The sequence below is a fragment of the Falco punctatus genome (assembly GCF_963210335.1).
Source record: "Falco punctatus genome assembly, chromosome: 6".
Taxonomy (NCBI): Eukaryota; Metazoa; Chordata; class Aves; order Falconiformes; family Falconidae; genus Falco; species Falco punctatus.
Window position 1 is genome coordinate 3,137,500 of NC_137585.1, and position 11,486 is coordinate 3,148,985.

The 11,486-nt window shown below is 50.6% G+C and overlaps 1 protein-coding gene across 1 annotated transcript in view; it reads left to right on the forward strand.

Moving 5' to 3' along the window:
* FSTL1 (follistatin like 1) overlaps positions 1-11,387 on the forward strand; it is a 53,803-nt gene extending 42,416 nt beyond the window's left edge. Inside the window, exons 6-11 of the mRNA XM_080391219.1 lie at positions 781-911; positions 3,705-3,823; positions 4,619-4,731; positions 5,929-6,039; positions 7,685-7,782; positions 8,046-11,387. Of these exons, the coding sequence (XP_080247345.1) occupies positions 781-911; positions 3,705-3,823; positions 4,619-4,731; positions 5,929-6,039; positions 7,685-7,782; positions 8,046-8,090 (617 nt within the window). The 3' untranslated portion in view covers positions 8,091-11,387. The remainder of the gene's footprint in view (positions 1-780; positions 912-3,704; positions 3,824-4,618; positions 4,732-5,928; positions 6,040-7,684; positions 7,783-8,045) is intronic.
* Positions 11,388-11,486: the final 99 nt, after the last annotated feature.

Consider the following 11,486-nt stretch of genomic DNA (forward strand, 5'->3'; position numbering starts at 1 on the left):
TTCTGGTTGTGATTGTAGTCACTGGATTCAGAAGAAGATTCTTAGTGTGTGTAAGTGACATCAGTGCACACTGATTCCCCTTCTGGTTCCATTGACCTCTGGGTGGGGGTGACAACTCGCAGAAGCCAGAAGATCTAGGCTTTCATTTTGCTTCTAAATGCATGGTTTGGTGCTAGCACACAAAGTCATGTCCACTAGAGAAAGCTGTGAGAATACTGTGAACAAGCCTGACTTGATCCCCTCTCATGACAAGTCAGGGCTTTGAAAAATCAAAATCTTCTGAGGCAGAAGGCCCTAAAATCTGAGTCCTGGGGACAGTGTGGTGGAAGGGCTTGCTCTTTGTCTACTCTTTGTCCTTGCAGAGGATAGAGGTTTTGGTATCTGAGGGGTGGCAGCTGGTGGCAGTGCTGCACAGCATCGGGAAACCTGGGGACAGCGTCAGTCACCTTCCTCCCTCAGTCTGGGGACTCTTCACACCAAGATGAGTCAGCTCTGGGTTGTTCTTCCAAAAGCCTCCGGGCTGGGAAGGCAGCGGAGCTTTGGCAGGAGTGTCATTTTCTGGCCTTGCCACATGGTGTCACCCACAGCCCATCCGCCGTTCAGCACATGGCACCCCTGCTTTGCTCTGGCAGTGGTGCATCTCCAACGGACAAGGGCCTGTGAACTGCCACCAAGGTGGCCTGGCTGGCTTTTCTTTCCAGTCGTCTCTCTGTGATCTCCCTGCCAACTCCGTTTCTCTCATCCTTGTTTTTTCTTCTGCCACACCTTCTCCCATTACAGTCGTCTGCTACCAGTCGGACAGGGATGAGCTTCGTCGCCGTGTCATCCAGTGGTTGGAAGCTGAGATTATCCCAGATGGCTGGTTTTCCAAGGGCAGCAACTACAGCGAAGTCCTGGACAAGTATTTCAAGGCAAGTAGAGCAGCACCTGCCGTGGAGGCCAGAGAACATTTCTTTCCCTGTCACTGCAAAACAGCTGCCACGGCCCCAACCCAAGAGGCTCTAGTGTGTGACGTCCCTGTCGAGCTGGGGCCAGGGAGCTCTGGTATGTCCTGCAGTGCGATGTGTTACGGGGTGTCTGCAGCAGTGGCTGACGGAGCCACTGACAAGGCTACGTAAGAACCCAGACCTGGAGCATCCCTGGCTCCTGGTGTCTGACCTGCCCTGGGGAAAAGAAGTAGGGCAGGCCAGATGCACCTGCGGCAGGGGAGAGGACTGATCTCAGGGGACAGATAGCCAGAGGAGAAGAGGTGGGTGAAAGTGCTGGAAATGCAGGTAGAAGGAGCAGGAAGCTGGGGCAGGAGCTGCCGATCCTTTGTTCCAGACAGTCCCCAGGCCATGTTGAGATGGGGGTAGGGGATGCCTGGGGGCTTCAAGGGGAATATTTGCTTGCAAGGATTATGGCCCAGTTGTGGCTGAGAGCTGGCAATCCCCTGGTGCTCTGCAGAGAGAGAGGAGCCGCCCATGAGTGTCAGACCCTGCAATAATCCTGTTCCTGTTCCCTCCTCCTTGTCAGTCTGTCCCTCAGCCCATCCCCATCCCCTTTTGTAACTGGCAGATCACAAGCTTCTCCCATGCTCCTGCCACATGCACTGCTGCCACCCTCCCCCTCAGGCTTGGCTCCAGATAAAGACTTCAAAGTATTCAGCATGGAGCTGCAGGAGCAGGTGGGGAAAGGGGGAGAGTGTTTAAATCATAAGCTGTTGACAGCAAGAGATTAATGATGCCTGACAGGAGTTAGCACTGCAAGCAAATTTGCCATGGCAATGGCACCCCCTGGTGAGACAGAGGAGCTGGTCCCCACGCTCCAGAGAGCATCTTCCCCTTTGTAGCCATTAATGCTGCTGTCTGTGGAAACCGGCTGTGGCCCACTGCCTCAGGCACCCCCGCCAGCACCTGCCAGCACCCAACAGCCACAGCAGCCCACGGAGCGGAGCTCCTCGGTTGCTCCCCCTGCAAACGTGCTGTCCCCAGCCACCTTTGCAGAGAGTCTCCCCAGGCCATGGGCTTTGCTGAAATGCATGAGCCAGCCACAGGCTTGCTCCACTGCCGCGTGCAGCCCAGTCACCCCTGCCAGCCCCATACCTGTCAGGGCACTGGGCAAATCCCATGGCCACCACTCAGAGGCAGCAGCCTCACGTTCTCTTTACTGTCCCCCTTTTTCTGGTGCACTGATCCCAGGCACAAGCAGGTGAAAGTTTCCATGACAAAGCAATACCTTTTCTCAGACCAAATGGGGAATTTCCTTCTCTGTCAGGTGTAATCCACCGTATCAACAACACTTAAAGCTTTTAAATACTTTCTAAAGCAGAATTCAGAGCTTGGAACCACTTGGGACAAATCCAAGCAAAGCAAATTAAATGTGTTCAAACACACATAAATTTGTGTCACCAATGAGGGTCCACTGTCACTGGAGGAATTCTGCCGTGCCCAGCCACAGAGCTCTGCATGCCTGCCCTGCAGATAGCCTGACTCCTGCCCTGCAGTTAGTAAACACTGGAGGCAAAGATGACATGCAGCTTTTCCCTTTTCTTCTTGATGGGGAGGTTTGTAGATGTGGCATTGAGCTGTTTCCCTCCCAGAAGCCTGACTTGTGTGGATCACTGGGACGTGGATTGCTCATCAGGCAGGCCATGACCTTGAAGGATGTTGCTTCAAGAGGTGTGAGGCCAGTAATGGGAAGCTGCTCTGTTGGAGGGTCTCTGAGGTAACACGTAAATGCAGATCATAGCATTAAAAGGCAAGAAAACTAGTTTAATTGTGTCTGGGTCATTAAGAGAACTGCAGCCACTTTCACAAGAAATAGCGGGACAAGAGGCTTCGAAGTCCAGTAGAAGTCAACATGTTAGCAGAGCAGTTATGCAGGCTGCAGCGTGCAGGGTAGTTTTCCTAGCCCTACAGGTTTCTCCTGAACGACATAGAGGTAACATCAGGCAGTGTCTTTTCCAGCATTCCTGGAAGCGCCGCACAAGAAGCCACAGTGACCTGCCCCAAGTCACACAGCAAAAATTACCCAGCGGCAGTCTTGTGTGCAGAATTCATTTTCCCCTCACTGCAATGCAGCTGTCTCTGAGGGGGCCCGGCAGTTCCTGCTGAGTGCCCAGCACTGTGATATGACATCTCCAAACAGGAAGGCAAAATGCAATTACTTCTTTGGGAGTACAGCCAGGATTTTGGGGCTAAAAATCCTGCTCTTCAGTGCCAGGAGTCCTGTCAGGACCTTGAGAAGTTGGTGGCAAGGCGTTGTGCTGTTGCATTAAATTGTTTGTTCTTTGGGGTCAGCAGAAAATTGCTTCCTGTGATTTTCCCTTTCGTCACTGTCAAGAGTCCAGGCACAGCTTTGAATTTACACGTATCGTATCGGAAAGGTGACACCTCCTTGAATGCAACTGGTCTGCTCTGAGGCAGGAGATGTATAAGAAGGCTAAGAGCTGGCTGAACAAAGAGAAGAAATGGGGTTAGAGCCATAAATCAAGCAGCAGGAGGTGAATGAGAGGCAGTGTAGCTTACTGGTGAGCACAAGGGTAGGATCGTGTCTCCCAGTTCTGATGCTAGTATGGATATGTTGCTGCTTTTCTCTGGGCCTCTGTGCAGAACAGGGACGATGCAAGCTTCAAAAATGCTAAGTACACGGGAAGAGGGAGAAGGGAGGGGTACCCTGAACCGATACACCAGACTCTCACATCTGCCCATTCTTCCCTGCAGAGCTTTGACAATGGTGATTCTCGCTTGGACTCCACTGAATTCCTGAAGTTTGTGGAGCAGAATGAGACCGCTGTCAACATCACCACCTACATGGACCAGGAGACCAACAAGCTGCTCAGGTGGGCAGTGGACAGGGTGCCAGAAGAAGGGCTAGGGGGTCAGGTGTGGTAGAAGGGGGCATGAAAATCCACTCATGGACAATATCAGTTAGGCCTTGCACTAACAAAGGTAGCTGTGTATGAAGTGGCTTCTCACTTGATTAGGTGTGGGTACCACCACAAGGAGCAGTCCCACCCCTACCCTTCGTGTTAGGCATGTATTCCAACACTCTTTTGCCTTAAATTTGGTAGGTATGCAGCCAGAAGGTGAGTTGGGTGACAGAAAATTTGTCTTCTATTTTATTTCCTAATAAATGGCCTTTCCAGTGGACTCTACTCACCTTTTGCCTGCTAGATCCAGCGCAAAGAAGATGGTGAGAAAACACAGCTCACAGACAGCCTGCAGTTAGAGCTGGTGCGTCACATGAAGGTGTAGTTTGAGAGGTTTCCCTTTGTGTGTGCGCCACTGCGTGCCAGGCTATGAGAACAGGCTGCTTGTGGTTATGCTGTACTTGCATCTCTACTCGCGTGACAGCATGTAGATGTCAAGAGGGTCATGTTCCTGCTGTTCTGAATATCCCCCAACTTCCTGGGCCTTTGCCCAGCAGAGAGTATTTTGTGACCGGGAAATTTTTTGTGACAAAATTTTTCTTTTGTCTGTATCCAGTGAGGTATCCGTACAGAAGCTGCTTCTGCCAGGCATCTCGGAGCCTTCCTGGTTATTACTGGTTTTATTCATCGGCACTCCGAAGCCAGCAGAGCAGGGACCAGCCTAGCGCAGCCCTGTGCAGAACATGCCTCTGTGTTTCCTTTCAGGGGACTCTGCGTAGATGCCCTCATCGAGCTGTCAGATGAAAATGCTGACTGGAAGCTCAGCTTCAATGAATTTCTCAAGTGCCTCAGCCCATCCTTCAACCCACCAGAGAAAAGTAGGAGCTCCCCACTTGTATTGGGGAACCAGAGGGGTCCTGGGAAGGGAGGAAGGAAAAGAGACCAGCTTTGGGCCAGACATTGGATGCTGTAACTCTGTTCCCAGAGATAATGTTGATACATGCCTACCTCGCATCCGACAGCATCCCGTTTGTCCCTGCATTGTGTCAAAAGTACTGTATTTTCTGTCCCAGAGCCCCCACCGCTCTTGTGATGAAAAAGGTTTGGATTTTAGAAACAACGGCATAGGTCAAATGGATATGGTATGCTCAGAAGGTCAAGGCATGTATTTAACAGTGTGGAGATAAATCATGTGAGGAGTTCACGTCTGGATAACTTAGGAAAGTCAGACCAGACCAAAGTCCTGCTACGCTCTGCCTTTCATACAGAGCGCCTCCCTGATGAACATCTCAGAGTTCGCTGTCCTTCCAAATCCTGCTTAGTGCCACAGTTCACGTGGAAGCAGCTTGCTGTTCTGCTGACCAGGCATGCCTGGCTGTTCGCCTGATTGTCCCCTCGGGGGGTGCTGGTCCAAAGGTGCCAGACTTACTGCAGTGGCACCGAGGAGCAGGCAGAGGCTACGCTTCCCAGGGAATATGAAGTTGAACCCTCTGTTGCCTGTTTCAGTGGGAAGCTAGGGAGGCTGCACCTCCCCCAGGAAACATCAGCACCTGGTTTCCACCTAACACCGTATGGGCCCTTGAGTGCTTTGGGGGCCTCGACCTAGACATATAATAGAGCTGTGAGAAGAAATGTGAGCTGAAATGAGAAATATTTGTTTTCCTTCCTTTCCCTCTCCCAGGGTAACAGCAATTACACAAATCATTTCCCCAACTTCTACCCACCTAGAACAGGAATTGTTTCAGAATAACCAAACTTTCCCCTTTGGGCGTACTTTTCCATGTATAGCAGATCAGAAAATTCAAACAAATCTCATATTTGGAATTGAGAAATTGAAATGTGTTGTTTTGAGGAAGCAAAATTACGTGTTTGACTTTCCCAAATTATTCTCTGCTTGATTTCAGATACCAAATTCAGCATGGAAGTTTTAGTCATTATGAAACTTTTGGTGGTTAGGGGAAGGAAGGCCTCCTCCAAAACCTTGTATCTCTTCCCTCCAAAGGCTTCTCCAAAGTATGTTACCTTTAGCCTGCTCACTATCTCACGATGACTGCCCTTGTTTTGTGCCTCTCTAGAGTGTGCCCTGGAAGATGAAACCTATGAGGATGGAGCAGAGACCCAGGTGGAGTGCAACCGCTGCGTCTGTGCCTGTGGGAACTGGGTGTGCACTGCCATGACATGCGAGGGTCCGTATGCTCTCCCGACAATTACTGTATTTGGTTTTGTACAAAAGAGATTTTTGCTTCTATCCTTCCGAGGCCACCAGCTATCCAGATTTCTTCTCTCTCCAGCTTTTCCTCAGCTTCTCTATGGGTGGCTTCTGCATCACACTCTCGTGCCCCGTGTTGGGCCAAACCCAAGCTGGTTCTGTTCTAGAGGTCAGAAAGTGTGTAACTGGGCTGGGGGCAGCACTGCTGGGGTTTGTAGTTTGGATTTGGTGTCGCAAAAATTCAGCACCAAATCTTCCAGACCTCTGTATCTGGCTGGCTTGGGGCATGCACAGACCACATAGGTCACTGTCTGCAACCATACGTGTAGGTGTGAGTAAGTCAGCTTTCCTGTCTGTGTGTCAGTATCCTCACTGTATCTGCGTTTACGCTATCCATAAAGCAGGAGCTAGGGTCCTGTCTTGCCCCAGGGGGGAGATAGGAGGCTTCATCCAGTAATGCCAAGAAAGCATTTTTGCTTCTTGTCATGAAAATTGTAGAAGAAAATAATCATGATGGAGATGAAGGGAGGTGGTGTTCATACTAAGGCAGGGTGGTTAGTCTGTCTGTTCTTCCTTTGGAAGGCCCTTCTTGAACTTTCACAGCCACGTTACAATTGTGAGAAGTCGTGGTTAGGTTGTGAACGATGGCTCTCTGTGTTGCCTTCCCACAGATGGTCCAGGGCCAGTGGAAACCCAGCTTTCCCCTGCCTTGGGAAAGGCACGGGTCCTCCTCAAGGAGCTACGTCTACCCTCCCAGCACTGCACTGCATTTTCCTGGCCTTCTTCCCTAGAAACCAGGCTTTTGCTTGAGCTTTGTTTTCAGTGTGGTGCGGGAGCTGTCAGCAGTGTGGTAGTTCAGCTCTCTAGTCAGTAGTTTGGCCAGAGTAGGAGAGAGGGGAACAGCAACGAGTATGCACAGGGTTTCTTTCATGGTTATCTGGCCTTCTGCTGCAGAGGCTCTGGGATCGCCTCAGCCCAGACCTGGCTGTGGCAGCAAGGAACTCACCTCAGAAGAGGTAACTGGGATACTGGTAGAGCTGCCAGAGGAGCTCTGCGTAGGTCTCGGAGGTTAAGGAACAGAATGAGAGACTCTTGCTGCCTACTTCGTTCCCTGCATCCATGGCAGAAGCATGCAATGGGACAATTCCTTGACTTTCTGCCCATGTCAGAGCAGCAGAGGGGTTAGAGGTTATTGTCAAAGGGATAATGAAAGCAAAGAGTCAGATCAGATACATCAGCAAGTTGCATATCCACTGAGCGAAATTACCTCTTCATTAGGCATCAGTTACAGCACTGAGCTTCCATTTATTTACTACAAGAGGCCAAGATGTTTGAACTCATTCTAGGTGGTGCTTTTAAATAATATGCAGCCTCTTCCTTGTGGTTTTATTATTTACGATGTGGGAGAGACGGGGGCAGACTGGATACCCAGGTTCTGAAGTCCCAGGCAGCCACAAGGCCCGTTCTCTTCCTAAGAAGCCAGCCCATACCCTCCTCCAGCAAAGCCTTGCAAAGCTTGAGGTGCGCTGTGGCCAGCCCCCCTCTTTTTGTTCTACATGGTTCAGCCTCTGAAATTTCCATCCCCTACTTGTGATAATGCTGAACTCTGTTTCTGTTTGCAGGGAAGAATGAGAAGGTGCCTGCTCAGAGACAGCGACCTGATCAAGACTTGACTGAGGAGGAGCTGGCTAGATACATTCAGGAACTGCAGAAGCATCAGGTTAGCGTGAGGCTGGGAAGCTCTGCTTGTACTACACCTCTCCTTGCTAGAGGCGTTCCCTCTGCTTCTGTCGCTTGGGGACTTCTGGTAGAAGGGGGAGCACAGTAAAGGGGGATCTCTCTTTGCCTGTGGGGACAAATCCAGGTGTGAGGCTTTGAGACGTAAGCCAGTGTCGGCGCTGCTTGTGGATGGACCAAAGGCTTCAGGGCACTGCCAGCTCCTGTGTTGGTGCAGAGCTTCACTTTTGTGCTCTCTTTCTCTAGGAGACGGCTGAGAAGACCAAGAGAATGAGCACCAAGGAGATGTAAGGGGCCTCCACACCGGAGGAGCCCAGGAGGATGGGCCCAACCTGCCACCCTGTCCTCCAGTGCTGATCTCAGTATGCACAAGTGTCTGCTACAGTTGCCCAGTCACAGATATTTACATTGTATAGCGATGGGTTATTTGTTTTGTAATACACAGAGAATGGGGCCAGGAAAGGGGAGTAGAGCCCACCTGTTCAGGGAGCTTCATTGCTGGGGCCTTCGAAGGCTCAGAGGGACTTACGGCAGCCTCTGGGACCCTTTCCCAGATCAGGCAGCTGCTCCCTCCAAAAATTAACAGGTATTTCTTGTTCCCCTGGATCCGGGGAAAGGACGGAGGTCAGTGCTGGATGGAAAAGGGGGTCTTCAATCGATAAAATTTTCAGCACCAGCCTTGGCTGCAGAAATACGGGCCTGGCGGTTTTGTGGCTGAGCACGTGTGCTGCAGGGCATCATTAGCCAAGGACCTTGCCCTGCTTACCCTCCCTTTTGGTTCTTGCTCCTCAAAGCTGGTCAGCCTGGTGTGACACCTGGAAGTCGTGGTGCCATGCTTCTGGCATGAGTCCAGCACGTTCCTCCTTGCTTTCCACCACTGTCCCCAGCAGCTCCTCCAGTACATTGTGGGCTCCAACACAACATGGTTCCTTTTGACCTCATCTCACTCTTACTCTCCCTGCCCCCTCCTTAGAGGTGCTATCGTGTTTTTTTCTTATCACATTGACATGCTGACTCCCCCTTTTGTTTTGGTTGTTTGGGTTTTTTTATTACTTTATTTCCTATGGTAGTAATTCAGCTTTTGTATGTTTCGTAGCTCTAGGTCTTTCAAGAAAACCCAGCCTGTGGGTTTTTTTTTTATTGACAGTGCTGTAATGCCCATACACAGTTTGTATCGCACTGCGCTCAGACACCGCAGACACCACAAGCAACTTGTGAGCCCTGCACTACAGGGTATTTCTCAGCTGGGGATAGCAATGTCCCTCGTGGGAAGAAGAGACAGGGCTGGATGTAGTTAGTTTCACCAGGCACAGATTGACACTGCAGCTCTCTAGCTCTTGGTCCCTTAGCTAGCATTGACCACGTGCTCAAGGTCCATGCTCAGGCCTCTCTAAATTGCCCAGAAAGAAGTGCCAGGTAGTCTAGAGACAGAAGGACCGGGCCATCCTGTTAGTAGGGTATCTTAAAAGACTTACCTACATGGAAATCTGTTTAGTGGGAGTCTGGGCTGTTAGCCATCATCTTGGGCTTTCCATTTCCATCTGGGATGAGGCAGCAGCATTATTCTTTGATTCCAGCTCTGAGTTTGGAGTCAGGGCTGGAAGCCTCATTACTGATGCATTTTAGAGTGTCTTTGATCAGACCATCTCTAGCCACCCTCACATCCATCCCTTCATGGGTCTTTTTTGTCTGTTTTGTTTCTCAGAGCATTGGTCCTAGATAGATACAGATAAAATGCTGTTTTGTTGACAATCACCTCTGTAGCCTCAAGCCCAGCTCATTTTCTCCTGCAGTTGTCGAATGTACTTCATGCACTCACACACCTGAACATCTAGTTTCCACGTTCCCTTCATGCCCCAGCTGTGCATCCCAAGCAGTTGCATGTACCCCGAGATGACTGCTAGTGACTTCCATCTTCCCTCTGTGAGCAACTTCAGCGGTTGTTGCCAGGTTTCTTGCAGTCCCTAGTGCTTCCTCAAGCAAAACTCCACTTGCATCTGCAAAAGAAACGTTCTGCTTGAGTGAAGGTCAGCAGGACTTTTGTCCCAACCTTCCCCTTTTTGCACAGCGCTTTCCTTGGAGAGGAAGAATGAACTGGTACGTAGCACATGTAGGAAGAGAGGAAGGCTTGGTCCCTCCTGTGGTCTTGCCTGTGAGCCAGGTTTATTAAAGGCTCTCTGGTCTTGTACCTGTTTTCCTGTTGTGAACCCAGAGGATTCCCATTGCCTTTGGCACAGTGCCGCACTTCCAGTGAGAATCATAATCTACCCCGCCGTGCTTGGAGGTTTGGGCATAGTAAATACAAAAGGGGGCTGGTTCTTTTCCCATGGGGGTCTGGATTTGAGAAGCTGTTGCCTGTGAAGGTGAGGGGAATGCATCCACAGGAGCTGAGAGTAACATGGACAGCGCTGCACTGGGACAGAGTCACTGTGTTCTGGTGGCACTGGAGGAAGCAGTTGGTGGAACAGGAGCACCCGTTAGGTGTGCCCTGTTAGGAGCACCCTTGCTTCTCCCCAACTGTATGAGCAAAAGAGCCTCATGTGCTGGATCTGGCAAAAGAGCCTCATGTGCTATTCTGACCCCACTCTGAAAAGCAGTTTGTGCCTCCCAGCTCACTTCCTTCCAGCTTGGATCATTAAAGTGCCTTAGAGAAAACAACAGCTTGCCTTAAAGGCTTTCCCTGGATGGGGATAACATCTTATTGTCCAGACAGGAATATCTCCAACTGGAGGAACCAGAGCACACGCAGGAGCTCGGAGGCTAATCCACTGCAGAAGGGCTTGTGTAGGCTGCGTTAACGCAATGCGTTCTCTGGTCCCCTTCCTGTCTCGTGTGGATGTGCTGTTGTGAGGATGGCTGCTGGGGACAGCTGGAGAGATGGGTGCTGGCAGTTGAGGTTTACAGAGCTTGTGCTTGCACCAAAGGCGGAGGGGTGGCTGCTAGCTCGGGCGAGGCGAGCTGGGCTCTCTGACAAGCTGTACAGCCTAGCCTCGGGTAGCCTGGGCCAGCGGGGCAGGAGCGTCCGAAATGGGCCCCCACGGAAAGGGCCGCTGCCTGCAGAGTCTTTTCTTCCTTGTGCTCTGCGGAGCCTTTTCCTCCTTGCGCCCTCAAAGGGAAGTGCAGAGAGCGATGCTGGTTCTAAGGGCTACAGTCCCCAAAGGGGACCGAAACATCTCGCCTCGCCATGCCGAGGGGAAGGGCAGCGTTAGGTGTGCGATGCCCAGGCCGTACCCTGCAGCAGGCTGGTCGGTTGGTAACTTCTGCAGGGTGACATGGCTGCTGGGGAAGGAAGTGCTGGATTCCAGCCGTTGCCCTCTGGGACAATTGCTGTACAGACTGCAAGGGGCAGGGAAGGCATTTGGTTTGGGGTTTGGTTTTTGTTGTTCTCTTTCCAAAAAAACCAAATTTAAGCAACAAACAAAAAAGTCCCACTCCTCCCTTTGTATTCCCTCCTGTACATGTGTGAAATTTATCCGTATTCTGTAGGTTTCCTTAGTGCACTTATTTTACTTGATTTTGTAATTTTTTTTTGAAGCAGGGGGGTTTGGATATTACTGCCAAATAAATGAAACAAAATTTAAAAAACAAGAGCTGTTTTGTTTTATTTCTTACAAGCCATATTCCTCATTTTCCTCTTCCCCCAAAAAAAATAAGCTGTCTTTTTGCATGTTTATATGCAGCTCTCAA